This window comes from Leptodactylus fuscus, chromosome 6 (assembly GCF_031893055.1).
Source record: "Leptodactylus fuscus isolate aLepFus1 chromosome 6, aLepFus1.hap2, whole genome shotgun sequence".
Lineage (NCBI taxonomy): Eukaryota > Metazoa > Chordata > Amphibia > Anura > Leptodactylidae > Leptodactylus > Leptodactylus fuscus.
This window is the reverse complement of record NC_134270.1, coordinates 165,742,502-165,767,463: the sequence shown is the minus strand read 5'-3', so window position 1 is coordinate 165,767,463 and position 24,962 is coordinate 165,742,502. Positions and strand designations below refer to the sequence as shown.

The 24,962-nt window shown below is 45.7% G+C and overlaps 1 protein-coding gene across 1 annotated transcript; it reads left to right on the top strand.

Moving 5' to 3' along the window:
* FXYD3 (FXYD domain containing ion transport regulator 3) lies at positions 1-19,623 on the top strand. The gene is made up of 8 exons (XM_075277931.1): positions 1-79; positions 10,985-11,046; positions 11,616-11,654; positions 14,363-14,383; positions 14,493-14,567; positions 17,049-17,085; positions 17,971-18,011; positions 19,406-19,623. The coding sequence occupies exons 2-8, from the start codon at positions 11,007-11,009 to the stop codon at positions 19,423-19,425; spliced, it is 273 nt and encodes a 90-aa protein (XP_075134032.1). The 5' UTR covers positions 1-79; positions 10,985-11,006; the 3' UTR covers positions 19,426-19,623.
* Positions 19,624-24,962: the final 5,339 nt, after the last annotated feature.

Here is a 24,962-nt window from a genome sequence, read left to right as displayed (position 1 = left end):
GGGTTGTACTGGGCTACACTGGGCAGATCACTTCTTCTGCCTCCTCTGGACTGAGCTCATCTCCCTCATCTTATCCCAGGTAAGAGTCCAGCGCTGACTCTGCAGGGTCCGGCTAAAGCTGCGGACACTTTACTGTTGTGGATTTTACTACTTTGTGTCTTTCTCTTCTTGTTCTTCACTTTCATGTTGGAGTGTTAGCTCTTATGGTGAGGCTGATACTGTAATGGTTTGCTATTGTCTTCTTAGTTTTAGTTTTATGGGATGGCGGATTCAAGAAAGTAAAGGGTCACAGTCAGTTATATATTAGTTTCATCACTTTGTGGGGCTTTCTTTGTGGATGTTAAATAGCAAAAATGTATCCAAAATATGGTGACGGAAGTGTGCGCCCCTGTAGGGAGAGGTGTAAGGTGGGCACACCCGTAGGGAGAGGGGCAAGGTGGGCGCACCCGTAGGGAGAGGGGCAAGGTGGGCGCACCCGTAGGGAGAGGGGCAAGGTGGGCGCACCCGTAGGGAGAGGGGCAAGGTGGGCGCACCCGTAGGGAGAGGGGCAAGGTGGGCGCACCCGTAGGGAGAGGGGCAAGGTGGGTGCCCCCATAGGGAGAGGTGCAAGGTGGGTGCCCCCATAGGGAGAGGTGCAAGGTGGGTGCCTCCATAGGGAGAGGTGCAAGGTGGGTGCCTCCATAGGGAGAGGTGCAAGGTGGGCGCCCCCGTAGGGAGAGGTGCAAGGTGTATCCAAGTCTGTCCAGTGTATCTAAGCTTAGTATGTGCAATACTATCTGATGTATCTAGCCCTATTATGTGTGATAGTTGCCTGCAGCACTACCATTCCCATCATGTAATGTAGTTTTGTGCACCACCTCCGGTGAGGACATCTGTGGTTCCTGGTTAGGACATCTGTGGTTGTCCTCCAGCAGTTATATAAAGTCTTCTTTGATATTCTCCCTCCTGGGCTCTTGGGTCAGGTCCCGGCTGCAGGATCTGATGTAGAGGAATCTCCTGGAGATCTGCTGGCCGGGGTCATGTAACCCATGAAGAGATTCGTATAGATCTGTTTCTGACTGTGCCAAGGTCTGTCCTTTCCCTCCATGTTCTGTGGCCGGTGATAACTTTAGGCAGTTTCTGATAAGGTTATTGCTGCCGCTTATCTACAGGGTGCAGGATAGGGGGACATGTCATGTATAATGGAGGACCGCGGGATAGGGGGGGGCATGCTGTGTATCATTGGGGTCTGTGGGATAGGGGGGCATGCTGTGTCTTACTGGGGTCTGAGGGATAGGGGGCATGCTGTGTATCCCTGGGGTCTGCAGTGCAGGATAGGGGGGCATGCTGTGTATCACTGGGGTCTGCGGGATAGGGGAGGGCATGCTGTGCATCACTGGGTTCTGCAGGATAGGGGGCATGCTGTGCATCACTGGGGTCTGTGGGATAGGGGGGCATGCTGTGTCTTACTGGGGTCTGAGGGATAGGGGGCATGCTGTGTATCCCTGGGGTCTGCAGTGCAGGATAGGGGGGCATGCTGTGTATCACTGGGGTCTGCGGGATAGGGGAGGGCATGCTGTGCATCACTGGGTTCTGCAGGATAGGGGGCATGCTGTGCATCACTGGGGTCTGCTGAAACATTACAGAAGGGCAGGCGCTGCACTACATCCACCTGTGACTTCCAGCCTGACAATGGCCATGTTCTGTGCAAGCTTTACGCACTATAGGCTTAGATACATTGGTCCAACAGACTGTATCACACATGATAGGCTTAGATACACCGGCCTCTGACCATGTACCTGAGCTGCCCCCGGCCCGGCCCTGGCACAGCAGTCGCCTCCATCCTTCCCTGCATTACCTGCAGCATTAGGATTATATTACTTTGGGTGTGTCGCACGTTTCTCACCGCTGGAGACGAGTCTGCACAATGTTCTGTACTCTCTATTATTATTTCTTTAACCCCTTCAGGCATAGCAGCTGTATAATATGAAGCAATGACACAAGGGAAGAGAGAATTGCTTAACTGTTACTCCCTGAATGTTAACCCTTTATTAACATGGCTGATGATGGTGAAGCTGTGGGGTCATCCTGTTGTCTGCAGTCACGTGATATCTGAAGCCCCAATGCCAAATGTTCAGGCAGTGTACAATAAAGCCCCCCCACCCACCCCACTTTATGATCCCGTGCCCAGAATCCTGGCTCCCTGTATCCATCCTGTCTACACTTGCTGGAGGTGAGCTCTCTGGCCGCCCATCTCAGGCTTTGGAATGCAAATGTTCCCTTTGTAAATCAATCTAGGGCAAGATACGCAAATGCCAAGACTTGTGCCAAAATCCTGCCATGAGTCTTCCTAAGGGCCCCGGGCCGATGAGCTGCAGAGCTGAACATGTCCGAAAGCACTTGGCGTCTGAGAAATGGTCTCCCTGTCCCTGGTGAATGGCCCAGCCCGAGAACTCTCCTGCTCTTCCCTGCCTACATAAGTGTCCTTGGATTCCCTGGTTCCCCCTGGAATTTCCAGAAGCTCTTTTCTTAGTGTCTCCAAATCTGACACCATAGATCTACATAGACAGTTCAGTCATTGTGTACTTCCTCTATTATACTCTAGAGCTGCACTCACTATTCTGCTGGCACAGTCACTGTGTACATACATTACATTACTTATCCTGTACTGATCCTGAGTTACATCTTGTATTATACTCCAGAGCTGCACTCACTATTCTGCTGGTATGGTCACTGTGTACATACATTACATTACATTACTTATCCTGTACTGATCCTGAGTTACATCCTGTATTATACTCCGGAGCTGCGCTCACTATTCTGCTGGTACAGTCACTGTGTACATACATTACATTACTTATCCTGTACTGATCCTGAGTTACATCCTGTATTATACTCCAGAGCTGCACTCACTATTCTGCTGGTACAGTCACTGTGTACATACATTACATTACTTATCCTGTACTGATCCTGAGTTACATCCTGTATTATACTTCAGAGCTGCACTCAAACACTTTGGTATTTGCACAAAGCTTGCACTGTTGATTTTCTGGGCGGTGTCATCCTCATGCACACTACAAGCATCTGATGTGTCAGAACTTTTTACAATAACCAGCAGAATTTTGAATACAGCTCTGGAGTTCTAACTCTAAATTATATAGAATGGTTGTTACACTTCTGTTTTCCTGATCTTAGGAAGGGATTAGTTTTTGTCTAGGAATATGGAATTGTAGGGTAAACCTACAATATAGTTGTCAGTGTACTTATAGGTTGCTGGTTTTATTTGCTTGTTGGCCCTTGGTAACTTAAAGGGAAAGTTTCTCCTGTAAACCCCTGCCCACAGGTCCTGCCCCTCTTCTAAAACCTGAAAGGGGCTTTCCAGTTTCATGCAAATAAACCTTAATGGGAGTTTGAAAAATAAGCTAAAAGGGGAGAAATGCATTAAAATGAGTTCCCTGCTCCACCTGCTAAACCCGCGGTGGCTATGTACACTCCCTTTAATATACACATGTAGCTAAGTACAACTCCCAGTATTCTGCCTGTTGGGGGTTGTAGTCTCACAGCAATACATTGGGGGGCTATGTATGTCTCTGACTTTCTGCTTTCCCCTCTCGGTCAGAAGTATTCCCAATGAATAGAATTCTAGTCCTCAGTAACTGCTCCAGACAACAGGTGTCCAGCTCCGATACCTGCTGCATGTCATGTCTATGAGGCAGCCACATGGAACGGTTGAGTGTTGGGTTACTACAGCGGGATATTGTGTGTCCGATGTGGGGGGCTGGTGAGAAGGGAAACCTGAACTGGGGTAGACCCTGGGTGTATAGGGGTCAGTCTGTGGCCTCTCTGGCACGCAAGGGGGTTCCTTATAGGACTATAACTATTTCTGTCCGAATTTTTAAGATGTCTAAAGTTATTCAATCAGAATCTTCACAGTTCAGTGATCATGTGACAGATATAGAGCTAGAATGTAATAAGCCGTCACATGATCAGTACAGGATAATGTAATGTATGTACACAGTGACTGTACCAGCAGAATAGTGAGCGCAGCTCTGGAGTATAATACAGGATGTAACTCAGGATCAGTACAGGATAAGTAATGTAATGTATGTACACAGTGACTGCAGCAGCAGAATAGTGAGTGCAGCTCTGGAGTATAATACAGGATAAGTAATGTAATGTATGTACACAGTGACTGCACCAGCAGAATAGTGAGCGCAGCTCTGGAGTATAATACAGGATGTAACTCAGGATTAGTACAGGATAAGTAATGTAATGTATGTACACAGTGACTGCACCAGCAGAATAGTGAGCGCAGCTCTGGAGTATAATACAGGATGTAACTCAGGATCAGTACAGGATAAGTAATGTAATGTATGTACACAGTGACTGCACCAGCAGAATAGTGAGTGCAGCTCTGGAGTATATTACAGGATGTAACTCAGGATCAGTACAAGATAAGTAATGTAATGTATGTACACAGTGACTGTACCAGCAGAATAGAGAGTGCAGCTCTGGAGTATAATACAGGATGTAACTCAGGATCAGTACAGGTTAAGTAATGTAATGTATGTACACAGCGACTGCACCAGCAGAATAGTGAGGGCAGCTCTGGAGTATAATACAGGATGTAACTCAGGATCAGTACAGGATAAGTAATTTAATGTATGTACACAGTGACTGTACCAGCAGAATAGTGAGCGCAGCTCTGGAGTATAATACAGGATGTAACTCAGGATCAGTACAGGATAAGTAATGTAATGTATGTGCACAGTGACTGCACCAGCAGAATAGTGAGCGCAGCTCTGGAGTATAATACAGGATGTAACTCAGGATCAGTAATGTAATGTATGGACACAGTGACTGTACCAGCAGAATAGTGAGCGCAGCTCTGGAGTATAATACAGGGTATATATTGTGACTGCACTGTCTATGTTGTTCCATGGTGTCAAATGTGGAGACCCTTTAAGGAAGGAGTTTCTTGAAACCAAGGATACTTCTGGCGACAGGAAGGAACAGGAGAGCTCTCAGGCTGGCCCATTCACCAGAGACAGGGAGAACCTTTGTCCAATGCCAAGTGTTTTTTTACATGTTCAGCTCATTGGCCTGAGGTGCCCTTATTAAAAGCCGTGGCAGGATTTTGGCACAAGTCTTGGCATTTGCATATCTTGCCCTAGATAGATGTACACAGTGACTCTGAATAATAATGAAGGGGACCTGATCATATACCATCACATTACAAGATGGAGAATACCCCTTTAGATTAAGACCACACAGGATGGGTCACCCCACAGTGGACTTGGCCAAAATCGATCTCTCGGCTCTCACCCTTTGCATTCTTGCGACTGTACCATGCATAGAGGCCTAAAGGGCATTTGACACAGGAATGCCCTAAAGGGTATCTGATGCACGTTGGTATTCTCACTGCCAACTTCTGTTACAATGTGTCATTTACTTAAACATTGGCTCACACTTAATAATGGCAGACACCTGCAATAACCAGTCAGCACCGGCCCCAGATAAATGCTGACAATGTTGCAATAAAGACAAGTTTACACAAGACAAGCCCATTGTTGGGGAGGTGATTTCACGATATCTCAGTAATCCGGGCTAATCCCTGCCTTTAACTTTGGTCAGCAGATGGACCTTAGAAGGGGCTAGTCCACCTACCGGCCACTAGAGCAGTACTTGCTGGGGGTTGTAGTTATTGAACCGTTCCAGGGATTCAGGGATAGAAAGCATTTCAAACCTTATAAATACATTATAGATTGATATGCCGTTCAGGGTCTTTGGAAAGCTGAATGACAGTCTTCTATGCACAATTTGGCTTCAGCTTAGGGCTTCTAAGTTCTCATTGATAGAGCTGGAGAGCGGCCATGTTGCCCCCATTGACTCTTCTCTCCCAGTGTTCCTTCCGCTTTCCGTCCTGTATACTAATCCCAATCTTATTTATAGAACTTCTTCTCCTTCGTTCCTCCCTTTTGTCCGAGTTGCCGGTTTCTTTTCTTATTTCTCTTCCTTTCTTAGGATTTTTCTTCTTTGCTTCCAAGGTTACCCCAGCAACCCCATGTCCGGCTCTGGCCTTGTTGTTTCTATGGAAGGTCCTGGGACTTGTCTGCCCTCACTAGGTCCAGCACATCGCCAAGTGTCTTAGAGGTGTCTTGCATTAAAAATAAGACTTTCCAGTAATTAAAGGAGCCGTCCAGGACTAGAAAGGAAAAATAAGTTTAATAAACTGCAATACCCAACATGGCCTCTAGATAAGTGCAGGTATAACAATTTATAAGGTGTAGTGAGTGCTGGTGATGGACAGAGATTTGCTGAAAGTTAAATATGTCCCCATTATAAGTTTACTTTGTCGATTCGTGGTTACCCCTGCTGTGTGTATTATTCCTCCTCCGCCGCATATTATTATTACATTATTATTAACCCTCACCGTGACATCACTCTGTGCATTATTATCCCTGCACCCTGACATCACTCTGTGCATTATTATCCCTGCACCCTGACATCACTCTGTGCATTATTATCCCTGCACCCTGACATCACTCTGTGCATTATTATCCCTGCACCCTGACATCACTCTGTGCATTATTATCCCTGCACCCTGACATCACTCTGTGCATTATTATCCCTGCACCCTGACATCACTCTGTGCATTATTATCCCTGCACCCTGACATCACTCTGTGCATTATTATCCCTGCACCCTGACATCACTCTGTGCATTATTATCCCTGCACCCTGACATTACTCTGTGCATTATCTCTGCACCGTGACATCACTGTATGCATTATTATCCCTGTACTGAGACATCACTGTGTGCGTTATTATCCCTGCACCCTGACATCACTCTGTGCGTTATTATCCCTGCACCCTGACATCACTCTGTGCGTTATTATCCCTGCACCCTGACATCACTCTGTGCGTTATTATCCCTGCACCCTGACATCACTCTGTGCGTTATCCCTGCACCCTGACATCACTCTGTGCCTTATTATCCCTGCACCCTGACATCACTCTGTGCCTTATTATCCCTGCACCCTGACATCACTCTGTGCCTTATTATCCCTGCACCCTGATATCACTCTGTGCCTTATTATCCCTGCACCCTGACGTCACTCTGTGCCTTATTATCCCTGCACCCTGACGTCACTCTGTGCCTTATTATCCCTGCACCCTGACGTCACTCTGTGCCTTATTATCCCTGCACCCTGACGTCACTCTGTGCATTATTATCCCTGCACCCTGACGTCACTCTGTGCATTATTATCCCTGCACCCTGACGTCACTCTGTGCATTATTATCCCTGCACCGTGACGTCACCCTGTGCATTATTATCCCTGCACCGTGACATCACTGTGTCTGTACCATAAATATTAAGTTCCTCCCAGTCCTTGGACTTCCAGAAAACCTTTGAGTTATCCACCATTGCTGATGTCACCCCCTTATAGGATCACTGCAGGGGGCAGTGTTGCTGGATTTCTTATGACCACATGAGAACCTTGTTATTACAGTTTTGGACACCACCACACTACACCGCCCAGCACAGTCACACCATCTCACTTATTACACGTTTGTGTCTCTGCCTCATCCACTTCTGGAACAGTACAGCTATTGCTCTCTGGACGGCTGCCATTGCCTGATCCCTTTAGAGCAGATAACTCTGCACACAATAGGCCTGATGAGCCCGTATCCGTCTGAACTGCCCCTGACCCATGATAGGATCTGCTGTAACGCGCACAGCTCTGCTTCATTAGTCGGTTACACAAGATTCTGCTGGGTCATATCTTGATTTTCAGCCAAGACTCTTCAAAAACATTAGGGGGAAAAAAAAAAGTGCCAGCGATTCCCAGGCCTTGAGGTGATGGTGGGAGGGAACGGGTGTTGTCTATTTCTCATTGCCTCATCCTTACCACTAAATAATATCAGCCGTTCTACTATTAATGGGGTATACATGGACCAGCCACAACATTAATACTAGGTGAAGTGCGTAATGTTATCTGGTGACCATGGCATCTGGTCATAGTATGTAGTGGTCAGTACCTCCTAAAAGTGCCTCAAGGTTGGACAATCGGTGAACGTGGACACGTTGTGGGTAGAGATGGTCGAATCACTTGGACACAAGTTGGGTTTGGCCCATATTAAGTTTGTAACTTAACCGGGATCGGCGAGAAAATGATTGGAAATCGGATTTTAAAATCCATCCTGAAATCACAACCCTATTTGTAACGAAACAGAACAATTGGGGATTCTCTTCCGACCACAGAGTATATTGGGTGGAGGGCCGAGGATGGTAATAAATAAATAAATGCTCCCCTTCCATTACGTCTTTCGGGCCTCCATGCAGTGTCCGGGGCTCTCTTGGATGACGTCATGGACCTGGGGTCACCGCTGAGGCCTGTGATTGAGCCTCCTGCAGATGGGTACGCCAAGCGTCATGACATCCGAAATGCCAAGGCCAACTCATAGGACTCAGTGGTGACCGAGCAGACGTCTCCTCATGGTGGTGGCTTCTTTTTCCGTAGGACAACTCCCCACTAACACTACAAGGGCATAAGACAGAGTTCAAGGTGATGTCTGGTCTCTCAGGCTATGTTCACATGGAGGGGTATGGCTGTTTTTGGCACAGAGAGTGACACGGGGAGCCGCGTCACTCTCGGGTCAAAACCCGCCTGCCACGACTGTTGCGGTCGCTGCTTCTCCCCTCCAGAGTAGGCTCAAATGAATGGTCCGACTACGGAGGTTGCTGCTGCCGTGGAATTCGCCACTCACGGGAAAAAGTAGCCTGGCGGTCTACATAGACCACCATTGTGAGGGTGCGGAATATGTCGTGAATTACGCACCATAGTCCGCCCCCTCTGGGGCCGTGTGAACGGGCCCTAAATTCCCAGGTCAATCTGACCAACCATTATATATACTGGAGAAACAAGTCCAATCCTTGGAGGCCGCAGCAACCTACAGGACTTGGGGTGGGTGCTGCAAGGTGGTGGCGCACACGTTATGAATGAGGCAACTTTTCCGCCGACTCGAGGTATAAATACTGTCCTTGAATTCTCCAGTCTCCATAAGTAACCCCTGAAGAATCTGCGGCTGACGTCTCGGTGCTACATACCACAGGCCACCGTCACAAGTCTTGTGGTATCCATACCCTCAGACGAGGGGTCGGAGCTGTTTAGGAGATGGTTTTAATGTTATGGATGAGTGGTGTATACAGATGTGGGGTATGGAGGGGGTTAGACCTGTTCCTGTTTTGTTGTCAGTTGGCGGCCATCTTGTATGGGAATGTACCAGGTGGGGGTTTCTCACTAGGCCGCACTACATCCCCTTCAGAAACCAGTTTGGCTGATATTTCCGCTGACTTCATCATCTCCAGAAGCAAAACAAACTGGTTCTGTGAAGGGTCATGAGGAGCGAGCAGATGTGAGCGGAGGGGCCGGGAGTCCAGGCCTTTGATTTGCAAATGGGATGTTTTTATGGTTTCCTTAAGGAAATTCTTCTCCTTGCCGTCGCCGCATCTGGTTGGAGTCCTGTCCAGGTTGTTTTGTACACATTCAATGGAGGCCAAATGAGCTGGAATCCGTTCCCTGCCCCCCATCACTACAGCCCCTCGTTGCAATGACAACCATGCTGAATTTAGTATGGAGGCCTGCGGAAGGCCAAGCTGATGGGGGCAGCCATAACATTGATGTCTATGGGATTGTAGTCAACAAACACTTGACAGGGGGCGATGCTGTGAGGCCTACGTGGGGCCTGTAGTGTAAACGCATTTGGGCGACCATTTATTACGTAGCTGGTTTCGCCCCTTCTCTATATGTATGTATTATAGGGGGGCCTGGGAGTAGTCGGGGGGTGCATGATGGGTTTTGTAGTGGTTTTTTTGAGATTATATTGTACTTATGTATACAAGGTTTATAGGATAGCCACATAGATCTGCAAGGCTTGGATACACTGGACTGTATCACATAATAAGCTTAGATACTTCAAATCGGTAGACTGTATCAAACATGATGGGATTAGATACACAGCTCAGTATACAGTATCACACAGGATAGGATTAGATACACAGCTCAGTATACAGTATCACACAGGATAGGATTAGATACACAGCTCAGTATACAGTATCACACAGGATAGGATTAGATACACAGCTCAGTATACAGTATCACACAGGATAGGATGAGATACACAGCTCAGTATACAGTATCACACAGGATAGGATTAGATACAGCTCAGTATACACTATCACACAGGATAGGATTAGATACACAGCTCAGTATACAGTATCACACAGGATAGGATTAGATACACAGCTCAGTATACAGTATCACACAGGATAGGATTAGATACAGCTCAGTATACACTATCACACAGGATAGGATTAGATACACAGCTCAGTATACAGTATCACACAGGATAGGATTAGATACACAGCTCAGTATACAGTATCACACAGGATAGGATTAGATACACAGCTCAGTATACAGTATCACACAGGATAGGATTAGATACACAGCTCAGTATACAGTATCACACAGGATAGGATTAGATACACAGCTCAGTATACAGTATCACACAGGATAGGATTAGATACACAGCTCAGTAGACAGTGTCACACAGGATAGGATTAGATACACAGCTCAGTAGACAGTGTCACACAGGATAGGATTAGATACACAGCTCAGTATACAGTGTCACACAGGATAGGATTAGATACACAGCTCAGTATACAGTGTCACACAGGATAGGATTAGATACACAGCTCAGTATACAGTATCACACAGGATAGGATTAGATACACAGCTCAGTATACAGTATCACAGCTCAGTAGAACAGTATCACACATGATGGGATTAGATACAGTGGCTCAGCTGACAGTATCACACACACACGATAGGCTTAGATACGCTGTCCCTGTACACTGTCAGGTTTCGCTCATGTCGAGCACTTGGCTTGCGTCCTCCATATAACAAGGTGCGCCTGTTTACTCTTGGTTTTGCTCCCGGTAGGTTGGAATCATCTGATCTGAAGATGCAGGACATCTGTGTTTCTTTGTTTCTGATGCTGGCATGTAAGTAGGAAACCGGTGAGAAGTGATGTCACAACCCAGGTCACGTGGTAATCCGAGGACGCCAAATATCTGTTATAATCCATGAATCAAGACAAATAACTTTTCTTAAAGGGGAACTCCAGATATTATATGAAAGTTGCCCATCAATTCGCCGTGGTGCTGTATTTGTGTTTCACATGTGGGAGGGGCTTAGCTGTCTAAATGGGTACACCGTTTTGATAAAAAGGGCATCAAGTGGGCGGAGCCTGACACCTATTTGGAAATGATTGCTACAATGTAGAAACCATACTGTAACCCTAATACTGGGAGATAGCCTTTAATGTGCTGGAAAGTACCATGGGGGAGGGGGGGGGATTACTGGGGGTTGTCTATTGATAGTGTTCAGGTCCATACCCCAAGTCCAACGTCATTGTATGGTAAATTTCCAGACAGACAAAAAAACCCCTATTTACAACATTTTCTACAAAAACAGCGAGCCCAGCCATAAAGCCTCAGGTCATCTTATCCTGTTTGACCAGATTCCGTATAATCTGATTGTATTCATCTGATCGCTCTCTTCTCTGTTGTAGCTGTGCCTCTTCTTCACGCCAGCCGCGGATCCGAACAAGGTCAGTGTCTCTAAAGTCATCCAACAAAGCATATGAACAAGGTCCGGGCTCCCGCTTAGAAAATATCTAGAAGAATTACAGTCACATTCCAAAAACGATCCAATGTTTTTGGATGGAGTCAAAAATAAACAAAAAGTTACATTTGTAGCAATGTGAATATCTACTTTACTACGACATTAGGTTGGGTTCACCTCTGCGGAGGGTCTCTGTTGCATGGAAGACTTTTCCTCCGCCGGTTTTAGAACAGCGGACACATGATGGACCCCATTATAGGCAATGGCTTCTGTCGGACTCAATGTCTTACAGCTCTTTTAGCATTCCACCTCTCCATGGTTTGGGCCCCCGGATAGATCTCTATAAAAAGAGCTTGTAGGACTTTGTTGGCCTCAAGGGACTGGAACCAGAGCCTACTAGTGACTCCGCCTATGGCAAGTAATTGGCTTTGAAGTCCATTTCGTATGGGGTTATCTACTACCAGCCCTTTGGGACTTTGTTGTAGTAAGGGCCAGAGCCCACTAGATACACTGATATAATGGAGGGCCTGTCTGCCATGACTTATCCTTGGAGCTCTTTGGACTCCTTGTAAGACTTTTATGGTAGTTCATGAAACTGCAGCAAAACCAGGTCAGGCCAATGGAATGAGGGGCTTGAGGAGGCCAATAACCCTGTCGCCCCTTAGAGAACCAATACTATAAACTGTATATAGGTAGGCAGTCACTAGTACAGATTTGGGGCCAAGGATGTAGAAATTATGCTGACTGGGAGTAATGGTCTGCACTGTTTTCCCCACAACCATACCCCTTTACTCATTCCCCTTTTCTATATATATATATATATATATATATATATATATATATATATTAATTAGCTGGTACCCGCGACTTCGTCTGCGGTGATTGTAGCAGTGGGTATATACAGGCGCGGGTAAGGTTTTCGTACTGTGTATAAGGTGTGGGATATGAAATGTAACTTTGTATCTTGTTTTTGCTGTAATTCAGACAGTACTTGAGACTTTTGTGTTGAAGTTACTTTGTATTTGAGCTGCTATATATACGGTGTTGGTATAAACTGTACATAGTGTCTGGGACAGAAGTATTTGAAGTTAACCCTTTCCCGCCAATGGCATTTTTTGATTTTCGTTTTTGACTCCCCTCCCTCTAAACCCCATAACTTTTTTATTTCTCCGCTCCCAGAGCCATATGAGGTCTTAATTTTTCCTGGGACAAATTTTTCTTCATGATGCCACCATTATTTATTCTATATAATGTACTGGGAAGCAGGGAAAAAATTCAGAATGGGGTGGATTTGAAGAAAAAATGCATTTCTGCGACTTTCTTACGGGCTTTGGTTTTACGGCGTTCACTGTGCAACCAAAATGACATGTCCCCTGTATTGTGTTTCGTTACGATTCCGGGGATACCAAATTTATATGGTTTTATTTACATTTTGACTCCTTAAAATAAATCCAAAACTGTGTTTAAAATTTTTTTTTTGAAAAGTCGCCATATTCCGACAGCCGTAACTTTTTTATACGTGCGTGTACGGGGATGTATAGGGCGTCTTTTTTTGCAGGACCGGGTGTACTTTGTAGTTCTACCATTTTCGGGAAATGTTATTGCTTTGATCACTTTTTATTCAAATTTTTATCAGAATCGAAACAGTGAAAAAACAGCGGTTTGGCACTTTTGACCATTTTTCCCGCTATAGCGTTTACCAAACAGGAAAAATATTTGTATAGCTTTGTAGAGCGGGCGATTTCGGACATGGGGATACCTAATATGTATGTGTTTCACAGTTTTTAAGTACTTTTATATGTGTTCTAGGGAAAAGGGGGTGATTTGAATTTTTAATCCTTTTTATTTATTTTTTTTTATTTTTTTTACTTTTTTAAAAAAAAAAAAAAAAAAAATTCCATTTATTAGACCGCCTAGGGGTATTGACATGGGTGGGCGGTGTCGCGGATTGTCAAGAGCGGTGGGGGTCGGCAAACATGGCTGCTCCGGAGCGTTAAAGAGAACCTCCTGGAGTATCGTTAAGGGGAGGGGCAAAGTGGTAAAGTATATGTATATGAGATTGTGTGGGGTTAGGGGCGAGGCTGTAGAGGGCAATAGGAATTTTGTGGCTTGCTATGGTCCAAAGTGTGTGAGATTGCAGAGATAGTGGTGTGAGTTTGGGTTTTGTGGGGGTCCTGGCACAAACGTATGTGCGCTATTGTGACGAAAAGTAGCCTATTGTTTAATCGGGTGTATTAACTATGTTTGTGGAAAATTTCAGCCGAATCGGTCAAGCGGTTTTTCCGTGATTGAGGTACAAACATCCGAACATGCAAACATCCAAACACACAAACCCACAAACTCACAAACTTTCACATTTATAATATTAATAGGATATATATATATATTTTTTTTTTTGACAAAAAACGCCCTATAGGGTAACAATTGTTGCTAGTGGTACCCTGTTCTATAGTAAGTATAGCTACCTTGGGGGTTATACATTCACCTTGTCCAATTAGCTGCAGGGTAGGACGGCCCACGAGGATCCTCCTCTACTGATCCCTTATTAGAGACATAATAATCAGTCCCCAAGTGATGGGTACGGGGTAGAGAATAACAGACCTGTGTGTGGTCCCTTGTAACAACCTTTCAGCTAGATATTTGGTTATTTAGTGATAATTTTACCATTTACATTTTTTTTTCTTCTCTTTTTAGAGCGAGACCCGTTCAAATATGGTAAGCAACTTCATATGAAGGAATAGGACCCCCTCCCCTTCTAATAAAGGGAACCCATAGCTGCCGCACACTTATCGGACCATATAATCCTGTTTTTTTTCCCTGTCAGATTACGAATCCCTGAAGATTGCTGGGCTCATTGTGGCCGGAGTGCTGTGTGCAATGGGGATCATCATTTTAATAAGTGAGTCGTGCAACAATAACATTGAATGGAATTTTTTTTTTTTTTTTTAATTCTTGAAATTAAAGGAAAACTCTGCTGCTTTTTTTCATCGTTAGCACCACTTTTTTCTACAGGTTGTGTCTGGTATTGCAGCTATTCACTTCAATAGAACAGAGCTGTAATTCCACTCCCAGACCTTTAGGGGCGCCAGACAAAATTGAAAATTAAATTCTTTGCAGAATCTGTGATTTTATTTGCCTTTTTCTTCTAAATAGATTCAATATTCTAGGCCGATTTTTTTTTTTTTTTTTTTTTTTTTTTGTTTGCATGTCTATAGATCTATACGCCATCTTATAGGATAATGCAATAAATGCCACCGCAATCATTCAGACTAAGCCAACTTACTACATAAGAGACACCCCCTCCTCCCCCCCCCCCCCAAAAAAAAAAAAAAAAATTCCCACCCAAAAAAGTGTTGCTGCTGAACTATTCTGTCCGGTAAAACGCTAGGCCCACCTCCGTATATTACGCAGGACTGCTGCACGCCCCCTATATGTTGCCCGGGACTGCTGCACGCCCCCTATATGTTGCCCGGGACTGCTGCACGCCCCCTATATGTTGCCCGGGACTGCTGCACGCCCCCTATATGTTGCGCAGGACTGCTGCACGCCCCCTATATGTTGCGCAGGACTGCTGCACGCCCCCTATATGTTGCGCAGGACTGCTGCACGCCCCCTATATGTTGCGCAGGACTGCTGCACGCCCCCTATATGTTGCGCAGGACTGCTGCACGCCCCCCATATGTTGCGCAGGACTGCTGCACGCCCCCTATATGTTGCGCAGGACTGCTGCACGCCCCCTATATGTTGCGCAGGACTGCTGCACGCCCCCTATATGTTGCGCAGGACTGCTGCACGCCCCCTATATGTTGCGCAGGACTGCTGCACGCCCCCTATATGTTGCGCAGGACTGCTGCACGCCCCCTATATGTTGTGCAGGACTGCTGCACGCCCCCTATATGTTGCGCACGACTGCTGCACGCCCCCTATATGTTGCGCAGGACTGCTGCACGCCCCCTATATGTTGCGCAGGACTGCTGCACGCCCCCTATATGTTGCGCAGGACTGCTGCACGCCCCCTATATGTTGCCCAGGACTGCTGCACGCCCCCTATATGTTGCCCAGGACTGCTGCACGCCCCCTATATGTTGCCCAGGACTGCTGCACGCCCCCTATATGTTGCCCAGGACTGCTGCACGCCCCCTATATGTTGCGCAGGACTGCTGCACGCCCCCTATATGTTGCGCAGGACTGCTGCACGCCCCCTATATGTTGCGCAGGACTGCTGCACGCCCCCTATATGTTGCGCAGGACTGCTGCACGCCCCCTATATGTTGCGCAGGACTGCTGCACGCCCCCTATATGTTGCGCAGGACTGCTGCACGCCCCCTATATGTTGCGCACGACTGCTGCACACTCCTTATAATGGCCTTCCATATAAAACATAGTGGCTCATTGACCCCCCCCCCCCCCTGCCTCCCTACATCTTTCCCAGCTGCAGATCTACTCCAGTCTCTGCTGTCAGTGTCTCAGAGCAGACTCAAGCCCCTATTTCTCCTTATGGTATGATGACCACACAGATAAGGAATCGGGCGGTAAGGAGCTCAAGCTTACACACAAGTCTCCCTGCAAAGTCTGCGACACTGACAGAGGCAAGTACAAGCAAGTACAGCGCTCAACTGCTTGTCAGCCACATGGACATCTCTCAGAAAAATGTTGACTACATAAGGAGATAATGTTTACTTTAAGGCTGGTCTTACACGACCGTAATGCATTTGCGGTCCGCAAGTTGCTGATCAGCAACACTAGTTGCTGATCATCAACTTACACTCCACAGATGTCCGTGAGCTGCTGCACTCGCCCATAGAGTTCCATGGGCGAGTCCATGCAGTGCCGTGAATTGCGGCCATTGCGGACATGTTCCAAAAAGTGCGGACCTCGGTTGCGGCCCGGCACACCATGGATAAAATTGCCGGTGGTGTAAGAGGCCGCATTGACTATAATGTGTCCGCAAATGGTCCTCAATGGAAAACCCTCAATTGCGGACCATTTGCGGACTTAAACTACGGTCGTGTAAGACCAGCCTAAGATGTATAATCAGTGACTTATAACTATAGGTCTTGTGTATGGGACTGAGCTGAGCGTCACATCCTACAGACCTCCGGACATCACATTCCACATAATGATGACTGAGCTCTTTGCTGTGTTGTCTCCTCCTGGAGTTCTTGGATCCTCATACCGAGTCCAGCAGGTGGCGGTACAGATGGCCTCTGACTGTTATACAGATGTCACCACCGGGGGCTTGTTATGACTGTAAACATTGGCGCTCTCCACCCATGGCCTGCTGATCGGCCGCATCCCCATGTTCTTAATTTTTACCGTCAGTCTTAAAGCTCAGATTTTGTCTAAATTCTTATAAATTCTTATTCTTTTATCTTTTAAGGTGGAAAATGCCGATGTAAATTCAACCAGAAGAAAGAGTAAGTTTTGTGTTTTTGCTGTGCACATTGATGGTTGGGTTGGTTTTTTTGACTAGGCCAGGGGTAGGGAACGTATGGCTCTCCAGCTGTTGCAAAACTACAACTCCCAGCATGCATACTGGCTCTGCTGTTCTTGGAACTCCCATGGAAGTGAATGGAGCATGATGAGAGTTGTAGTTGCACAGCGGCTGGAGAGCCGAAGATTTCCTATCCCTTGACTAGGGCCATGAATAGGCAAACTTAGATATTATATATAGATATACTCTACCCATTTTCGACTTTGTCCATCCACAAAATACAAGGCTCCTTTGGTCCCCCTGATGCAGTATCTTGATCCTTGTGGTCTCCGTACAGTATAATGTCCCCTTATAGCCCCTACATTATACTGCCGTGCTGATTGTCACCCTCTATGTGGCCCCACACTATAATGTCCTCCTATGTCTTCCCCACAGTATAATGCCCCCCTTTCCCATGAGGCCCATTGGCTTCAAGTGTTCAGTTTTAGACATGGGAGGTTCCCTGCTTCACCACTATACTCAATCCATCTGCTTCCTCCTTGAATCTGGGACATACCTCCCAGGATAGTGGGACAGCACCCATAATCCAGGACTGTCCTTGGCTGAATCTGAGATGTTTGGGCGGTATGTTGATCCCAGAATCCTGGCCATTGCACTAGCCTAGGCTGAACTCCATATTACACTTGCACAATGGCTGCAAGTAACCTAGCACCATCTATAGGGCTCTACGTTGCAGCTAGTTCAGGCATAGACTTGGTTTATGACCAAATATGCACTGACCCTCTTGCATTATGGTCGGATCGCCTGCATGCCTTCCATCTTTTTAGTATACCTGCCTAATCTGTGTCATTTTTAATTTTTTTTCCAGGCAAAGGAACAGAGCCCAGGAACAACAGCTTATTACTCCAGGTAATGAGGAGTCGCCCTTGAAATTCCTTTTGGTTTTCCTATTTAGGGATCAAAAATCTTGGATATATTTATAAGTATAAGTCTTCTGATAGAGCTCCAAATCCTCTGTCAAGACCTCAAGATAAATTATCCCTTCTTGACTGCCTGTAGGTGCCACTAGGGGGAGCTCAGGAGCTTACTATATTGGCATTGAGTTCAGTGTAATTACAGTATACAGTCAGCTCCTGGGCTCCCCTAGTGGCAGCTCATGTGACTTTGTCTTGATGTCTCTGCAGGGAATTTGGAACTCTGTATCCTAAAGGGAAGGGGGTCCCAAGCTGAACTTTTGCACCAGTGCCCATGAGCCTTTAGTTGTCCATTTTTGTAGTAGTGATTGGTAAGGGGTCCACGTGCTTAGATCCCACCATTCACTGGTGGATACAGCAAAGGGATTGAAGTGCTTAGCTGGGCGCCATTCCCTTTGGCTATGTTTGGACTTCCTTAAAGGGTTGAGGTCGGGTACCTAACATTAAAACAAGCCTAAGGTCTAGAGGTGTAACATGGAGCTTCTAGACCCCAATGCAACATCTGTAATGGAGCCCCTGCCTTGTGCCATTTGGTATTTGAACCCCCCCCCCCCCCCCCAGCGACCAATGCCGGGTGGCAATGTCCTATTCACATCATGTTATGGTGTAACTTTATGATTCATCTCAAGAACAGAAAACTTTGCACAATGTCTTATAACGTCACTTGTTATTCCCTTAAGGCCCAGTAGTGAGAACAGGTGTGTGCGTGCAGAGCACCTAATACGTCCGCATGTATTGTGCAAAAGTTTTAGGCATGCGTGGGGAAAAATGCTGCAAAGCAAGAATGCTTTCAGAAACAAGGGTTTATATTTGGCAATTAACAAAATGGCTCAAGAGAAATGCAAATCCGATCTGTATTTGAAGTGACCTTTGTCCTTTGCCTTCCATCAGTTCGTCTCTGTACATGCAGAAAATTTTTGGCAGAACTGGGCAGGGAGGTTGTTCCTGCCGCCATCTTGGAGAACTAACACAGATCTTCTGTGGATGTAGGCTTGTCCAATCCGTCTGTCTCTTCATGACATCCAAGACAGACTGGACGATGTCGAGATCAGGGCTATAACTTTGGAGGCCGTATCATCACTTCCAGGACTCCTCCTCCAAAGGGCAAAGGTCACACCAAATATGTTTTTGTTTTTTTTTTGTTTTTTTTTAAAAAGTCCCTTTCATGGTTCCAAAATGTAAGAGCATGATGCTTTGCAACTAAGTTTTATGACGATAATTCTGTTATATTGGGAGGGGCTTATTTCTGGCTGTTTGTGTCCTCCCACTTTGCTATATTGTTTAACCCTTTCTTATTTATATATAATCACTGCCTCATCTGTGTTTTAGGAAGTGCAAATCGCTGCTGAATCCCCATCATCATCCAGACTGAGGAGGACTTTTTTTTTTTTTTTTTTTTCCTTTCCCTCCCCCCCCCCTCCCCCCTCATGCTGTAACATGTTCTCTCCGTCTCACCGAGCGCATTTGTCCCTTTTTGTTTGTTTTATAAACAATTTTCTTTAATATTTTTGGCTGCTAATCCAATAAAAAAGGTTTGTTTTCTCACAGTTTGGGACTTCTTTTCATGTAGTCACTGGGGAGGAGGAGTGAGTATTATTTTTCTAAAGAGACTGAGCTCAATACCCTGAAATCTCAGGAAGTGACCAGCGAAGGGAAAAAATCCTTGTGACACTGACTAAAAATACAAAAGTAATAATAAACAATTTTATTGGTTTTATAAGTAGAATAAATGTTTGTTTCCTGTGTTTTGGTGGAGAATGCGGGCAATGATCTTGCCAACTTTTGCAATAAATCAGATGTAATATATATGGGTTTTGTTTGTTCTTTTTTTTTTTTTTTCTTTTTGTCTAGAATTCTGTCTTTATTTATCAAACCATTTTATTTTAACTTTACCTTCCTTTACCCACGTCTACAGATCTCTTCAGCTATGTCATGCACAAGTCTTCCTGCTGCTTAAAGGAAGTTTGTCACCAGAACCAGCATATTGGTGAATTGGGGTCTCCATTGCCAAGATATCTCTGTTTTCATCAATATGCAAACGAGCTCTCATCCTCATTACTCTATAGAGCTAATTTGCATATTAACAAAAATGGTAATATCTCTGAAACCGAGGCGTCAGTGTGTAAGCAGAAAACTATTTTTGATTCAGGTGACCCTCAACCTGGACTGGGATGATATGCTGGGTTCTGGTGACACACTCCCTTTAAGAGTCATGAAGACTAAAAATGACTGACAAAATTAAGCAAGACCTATAGTTTCCTTGAACACAAGGGGTTAATCCAATGTTGATGAATTCCGCAGGTGGCCAGATAGGGGAGAGGCTTGGCAAAGGAGATGGGGCTTAATTATCTTTTGTCCTACTGCAGACAGGGAAGCCATTCATGATCCTGCCAGTTGTCTTCCAGCCAGGTACAGGACAGTAAGGAGCGTTCTCAATTTATTTGTGACAAATAACAGCATCATATTAAAGGAAGAGATGACTGAAGTGGTAGTGCACGATTATGTGGCCCAGGAGACTTGTATTCCTCCTTAATGCTTCTCACAGTCCTATTTCTGGCTGTAAGGAAACTGGCAGGAGCAATAGGAAAATCATTAAAGGGATCTATCTTTTTTTTACTTTTTTTTTTCAATTTATTAAAATCCGATATAATAATAATTATAATAATAATAATAATAATAATTAAAAATAAATATAATAAAAAAAATTATACTAATAATAATAATAATAATAATAAAAATAAATTAAAATTTTATTTGATTCTAGTGTTTTCTGTACACGATTAGGAGGGCGGCCATCTTGTCTGAAATTTTTATCAGCATTTAATGATGGGCTTTATGGCATAGTCATGGCTATAAGTATTAATAGTCTGGAGCCACGTCCTTGAGGTCTATGGGAGGGTTTTCTAGACTTGCTCTGTGCAGGGAGCAGGAATAGCTAAGCTGTGACACCATCTAATGTCAGTAATGGATGTAATGATGGCTAAGTGATGCTATCTACAGAGGTGTTATCTCCTATTGTAATACTGTCTGTGATGTAAATGAAGTTACTTCTGTAAAAAAACATCTAATGAAATGGCATGTCAGTCTACTATTGAGCTTAGTAGTCATAGTAAAAAATTGCAGGATTTAGTACTTATTAAATATAGATAACAACATGATTTTATTTTATTTTTTATTTTTTTTATTAGAAAATAATAAAAAAAAGCTTAAAATTGGTTTACAAAATAGTTAATTATCTGGGGACACATTCCCCTTTAAGCCCTATATGAGAAGCACAGAAAGCTCAGAAAGGAGTGAACCCCTGTGTATTCTGTGGAATTTCTACAAGGCAATGTGAAGACTTTTCCCATGTTCCTTGGCTGGGCTCATGTTCTCTGCCTCCTTTTGTTCTTTCATTCCTTGGTGTTCTGTCTATTTAATAGGGGAACCTTGACTATACTAGACCTAAAGGTCTGGACTGCCTATAAAATAGAACGAAATTCAGAGTTGCACTGTCCCTTTAAGATCCATATACATTGGTGTATGATCTGTAACGTTGTTATAAGGATAAACCGTTCTGCTAAAGAGAAAGCCGCAAAATTGTTACAATCTCTGCACCGAAGGAAAGTCGTCCAACCGGTTAAGTCTCAATTGTTGCCAATTTACATGACATTGTATCGCTGCCCAGCTGAACAGTAGTCGTATTGTCTCCTGTACTTTGTATCAGTCTCAACCATCTTAGATTCTCAGCCCCCTGAGTGCAAAGGACTTATGGTGGAGGTCTGTCTGCTATATAGGTGAGTGTGGGGCCGCTCTACACTTTCCATATTTACTTACAGACCATATCGGCCATATTCATCTATGTACTGAAAGGTGATAATGTCAGATCTTCTGGCCTTGATACCCGGTGGTGACTGTATCAGCCTGACATACAAGTATCCCCTCACCCTGTTATATCACATCCTGGAATCTTCTGGTATCTCGGCTGCTTGTTTTCATCCTCCGGGCTCTGTTCTCTCTAGTCCTGGCCAGTGCGGTGTTTGGAGTCAAAACAGTGAAAATCTATAAAGGGTCCAGGGACAGACAGTGCTCAGAGCCTATTGTGAGGGTGACCTGGAGACGTCTCTGCCATGCCCTGCAAGGTAAGAAAATTATAGGGTAGTGGCAAGCGATTTACTTGGGGCCCATGTCAGTGACACACTGACCCTACGGCTACAGGAAAACAAGATGCTGAGACTTGGGGTACTGGACAAGGACACGCAGACACTTGGGGTGAATGATAATGACTCACTAACCTAAGAACTGCAAGAAAACAAGGCGCCAATGGAACCATGACACTTGGGGAGCAATGGGATGGCACGCTGAGACTTGGGGAGCAATGGGATGGCACGCTGACTCTTGGGGAACAATGGGATGACACGCTGAGACTTGGGGAGCAATGGGATGGCATGCTGAGACTTTGGGAGCAATGGGATGGCATGCTGACTCTTGGGGAACAATGGGATGGCATGATGAGACTTGGGGAGCAATGGGATGGCAGGCTGACACTTGGGGAACAATGGGATGACACGCTGAGACTTGGGGAGCAATGGGATGGCACGCTGAGACTTTGGGAGCAATGGGATGGCATGCTGACTCGTGGGGAACAATGGGATGGCACGCTGAGACTTGGGGAGCAATAGGATGGCATGCTGACTCTTGGGGAACAATGGGATGGCACGCTGAGACTTTAGGAGCAATGGGATGGCATGCTGACTCTTGGGGAACAATGGGATGGCATGATGAGACTTGGGGAGCAATGGGATGGCAGGCTGACACTTGGGAAGACAGGAAATCAACATGTTGGCACGTTGGGTACAAGACAATGGTACACTGATCTTTCAAGGACAGAACAGCGATCCACTGACTATTAGGAGGCAGGCTAAGGATACTTGGGGACAGGACAATGTTACACTGACACTTGGGGGACAAGGTAGTGACACTCTGACATTTGGGGAACAATGAGATGGAACATTGCCTTTGGGGGAACAATAGGATAGCCTGACGACACTTGGGGAGGAATGGGATGGCACTTGAGAAGACAGGAGATCAACATGCTTGCATGTTGGGTACAAGACAATGGCACACCAAATCAAGGACAGAACAATAGTCCACTGACTATTAGGATGCAAGACAAGGATACTTGGCGACAGGACAATGGCACAATGTCACTTGGAGGGGAGAGAAGGCAGTGATATTCTGATACTTGGGGTACAAGATAATGATATACTGACACTTGGAGTATAGGACAAGGGCACGTAAGGGACAAGCGAGTAACATGCTGACACTTGGCTTGACTACTGTCTGGTCTGCCCCAGAGATTCTAAAGTCTACACTTGTTAGGCTGCAGAGCTTTAGCAATAATATTAGGTGGAGGACTCCTTTATGATTCTAAGAGAGCTATGGATATAATGAATTTTGTATGAGAGGACATTCCTCTACTGGAAGAAGATATGAAGTGCAGAAAGCAATATGACTCAGGTGTCAGATATTCCTCAGATATCTGTCCCCTGCCAGACCTTGAATGTCACGTCAACCAGAAAATTTCTGCTTTGCTCCACATTCCTTCAGGGAGTCATCACCTTCAAGACATGAGCCTTCAGCATTTTCCGAGTCCTTGCCCCTGAATACTCGTCTTGCAGCTTTCTGAGAAGGACATATCATAATCTCACAAATCGTGTGTATTCTGGAGCTGCGAATCTTCACCATCTGTGTGTGTAGCCAGGCATGTCTTCACCCAGGGCAAATATTCAGCGTGTCTCTCCTATGTACACAAACTTAAAACATTAAAGTTAACTGAAACTTTGCTAGAACTTTTAATTTTCTGCCAGCGTTCGTGACCTTAATAAAGGTTGCGATATAGTTTTATTGGCAGATTGTATCTCCTTTCCATAGTTGCAGCAGAAATGAGTACAATGTTTATTATTAGGAGCATAGAGGAGGCGGGGCTCACATCAAAAAGTTATCTCGGGCATTATAAAACTTAGAACCATGGCGTCACATGAGATGATTCTTATATTTCATATGACATCAAGATCACTGTTCTACCTTTGTTACTTCCAGAGATATCACCAGTTAAAAACACAATCTGCATTGACATGTGTATCTGCTTTCAATCCCAGCTGGGTTGTGGCTCTAGAAATAATTTAGGTATATCTGTAGCACAGGGCTGCCGATAGGCCAGTACTACTGGTACTGGCGTTAGGGGCCCGGCCAAATTTAAAAATGGGGGGGGCCCGGTTTTGGCCCGCCACCGTGTGCCGGCCCCCTGGCGCCCGCAGCAGTCATTCTATGTCTGCTGTTTCAACTCAGATCTGCGTCCAGAGGACGCAGATCTGAGTTGCAGACATACGCGGCTGAAGCAAGGAGCTGACCTGTGTCAGCTCCTCTCTTCGCTGCTGCCGCCTCTCTCGCTGACACATATGCGGCTGAAGCGAGGAGCTGACACAGGTCAGCTCCTCGCTTCAGCCGCATATGTGTCAGCGAGACCGGCGGCAGCAGCGAAGAGAGGAGCTGACACAGGTCAGCTCCTCGCTTCAGCGCTGCCGTCGGCTACCCGGCAGTGTAGACGCGATGTGATGACGTCACATCGCGTCTACAACTGTGCACCAGTAAGAGAGAGAGGCGCCGAGAGAGCAGCGGGGGAACGAAGGAGAAGGTAAGTCTAATGTGGAACGTGAAACTGGGGGCAGATGAAGGAGAGGACGGCATGACACTGGGGGCAGAGATGGAGGGACATGAATCTGGGGGCAGAGATGGGGGACATGAATCTGGGGGCAGAGATGGGGGGCATGAATCTGGGGGCAGAGATGGGGGGCATGAATCTGGGGGCAGAGCTGTGGAGACATGAATCTGGGGGCAGAGATGT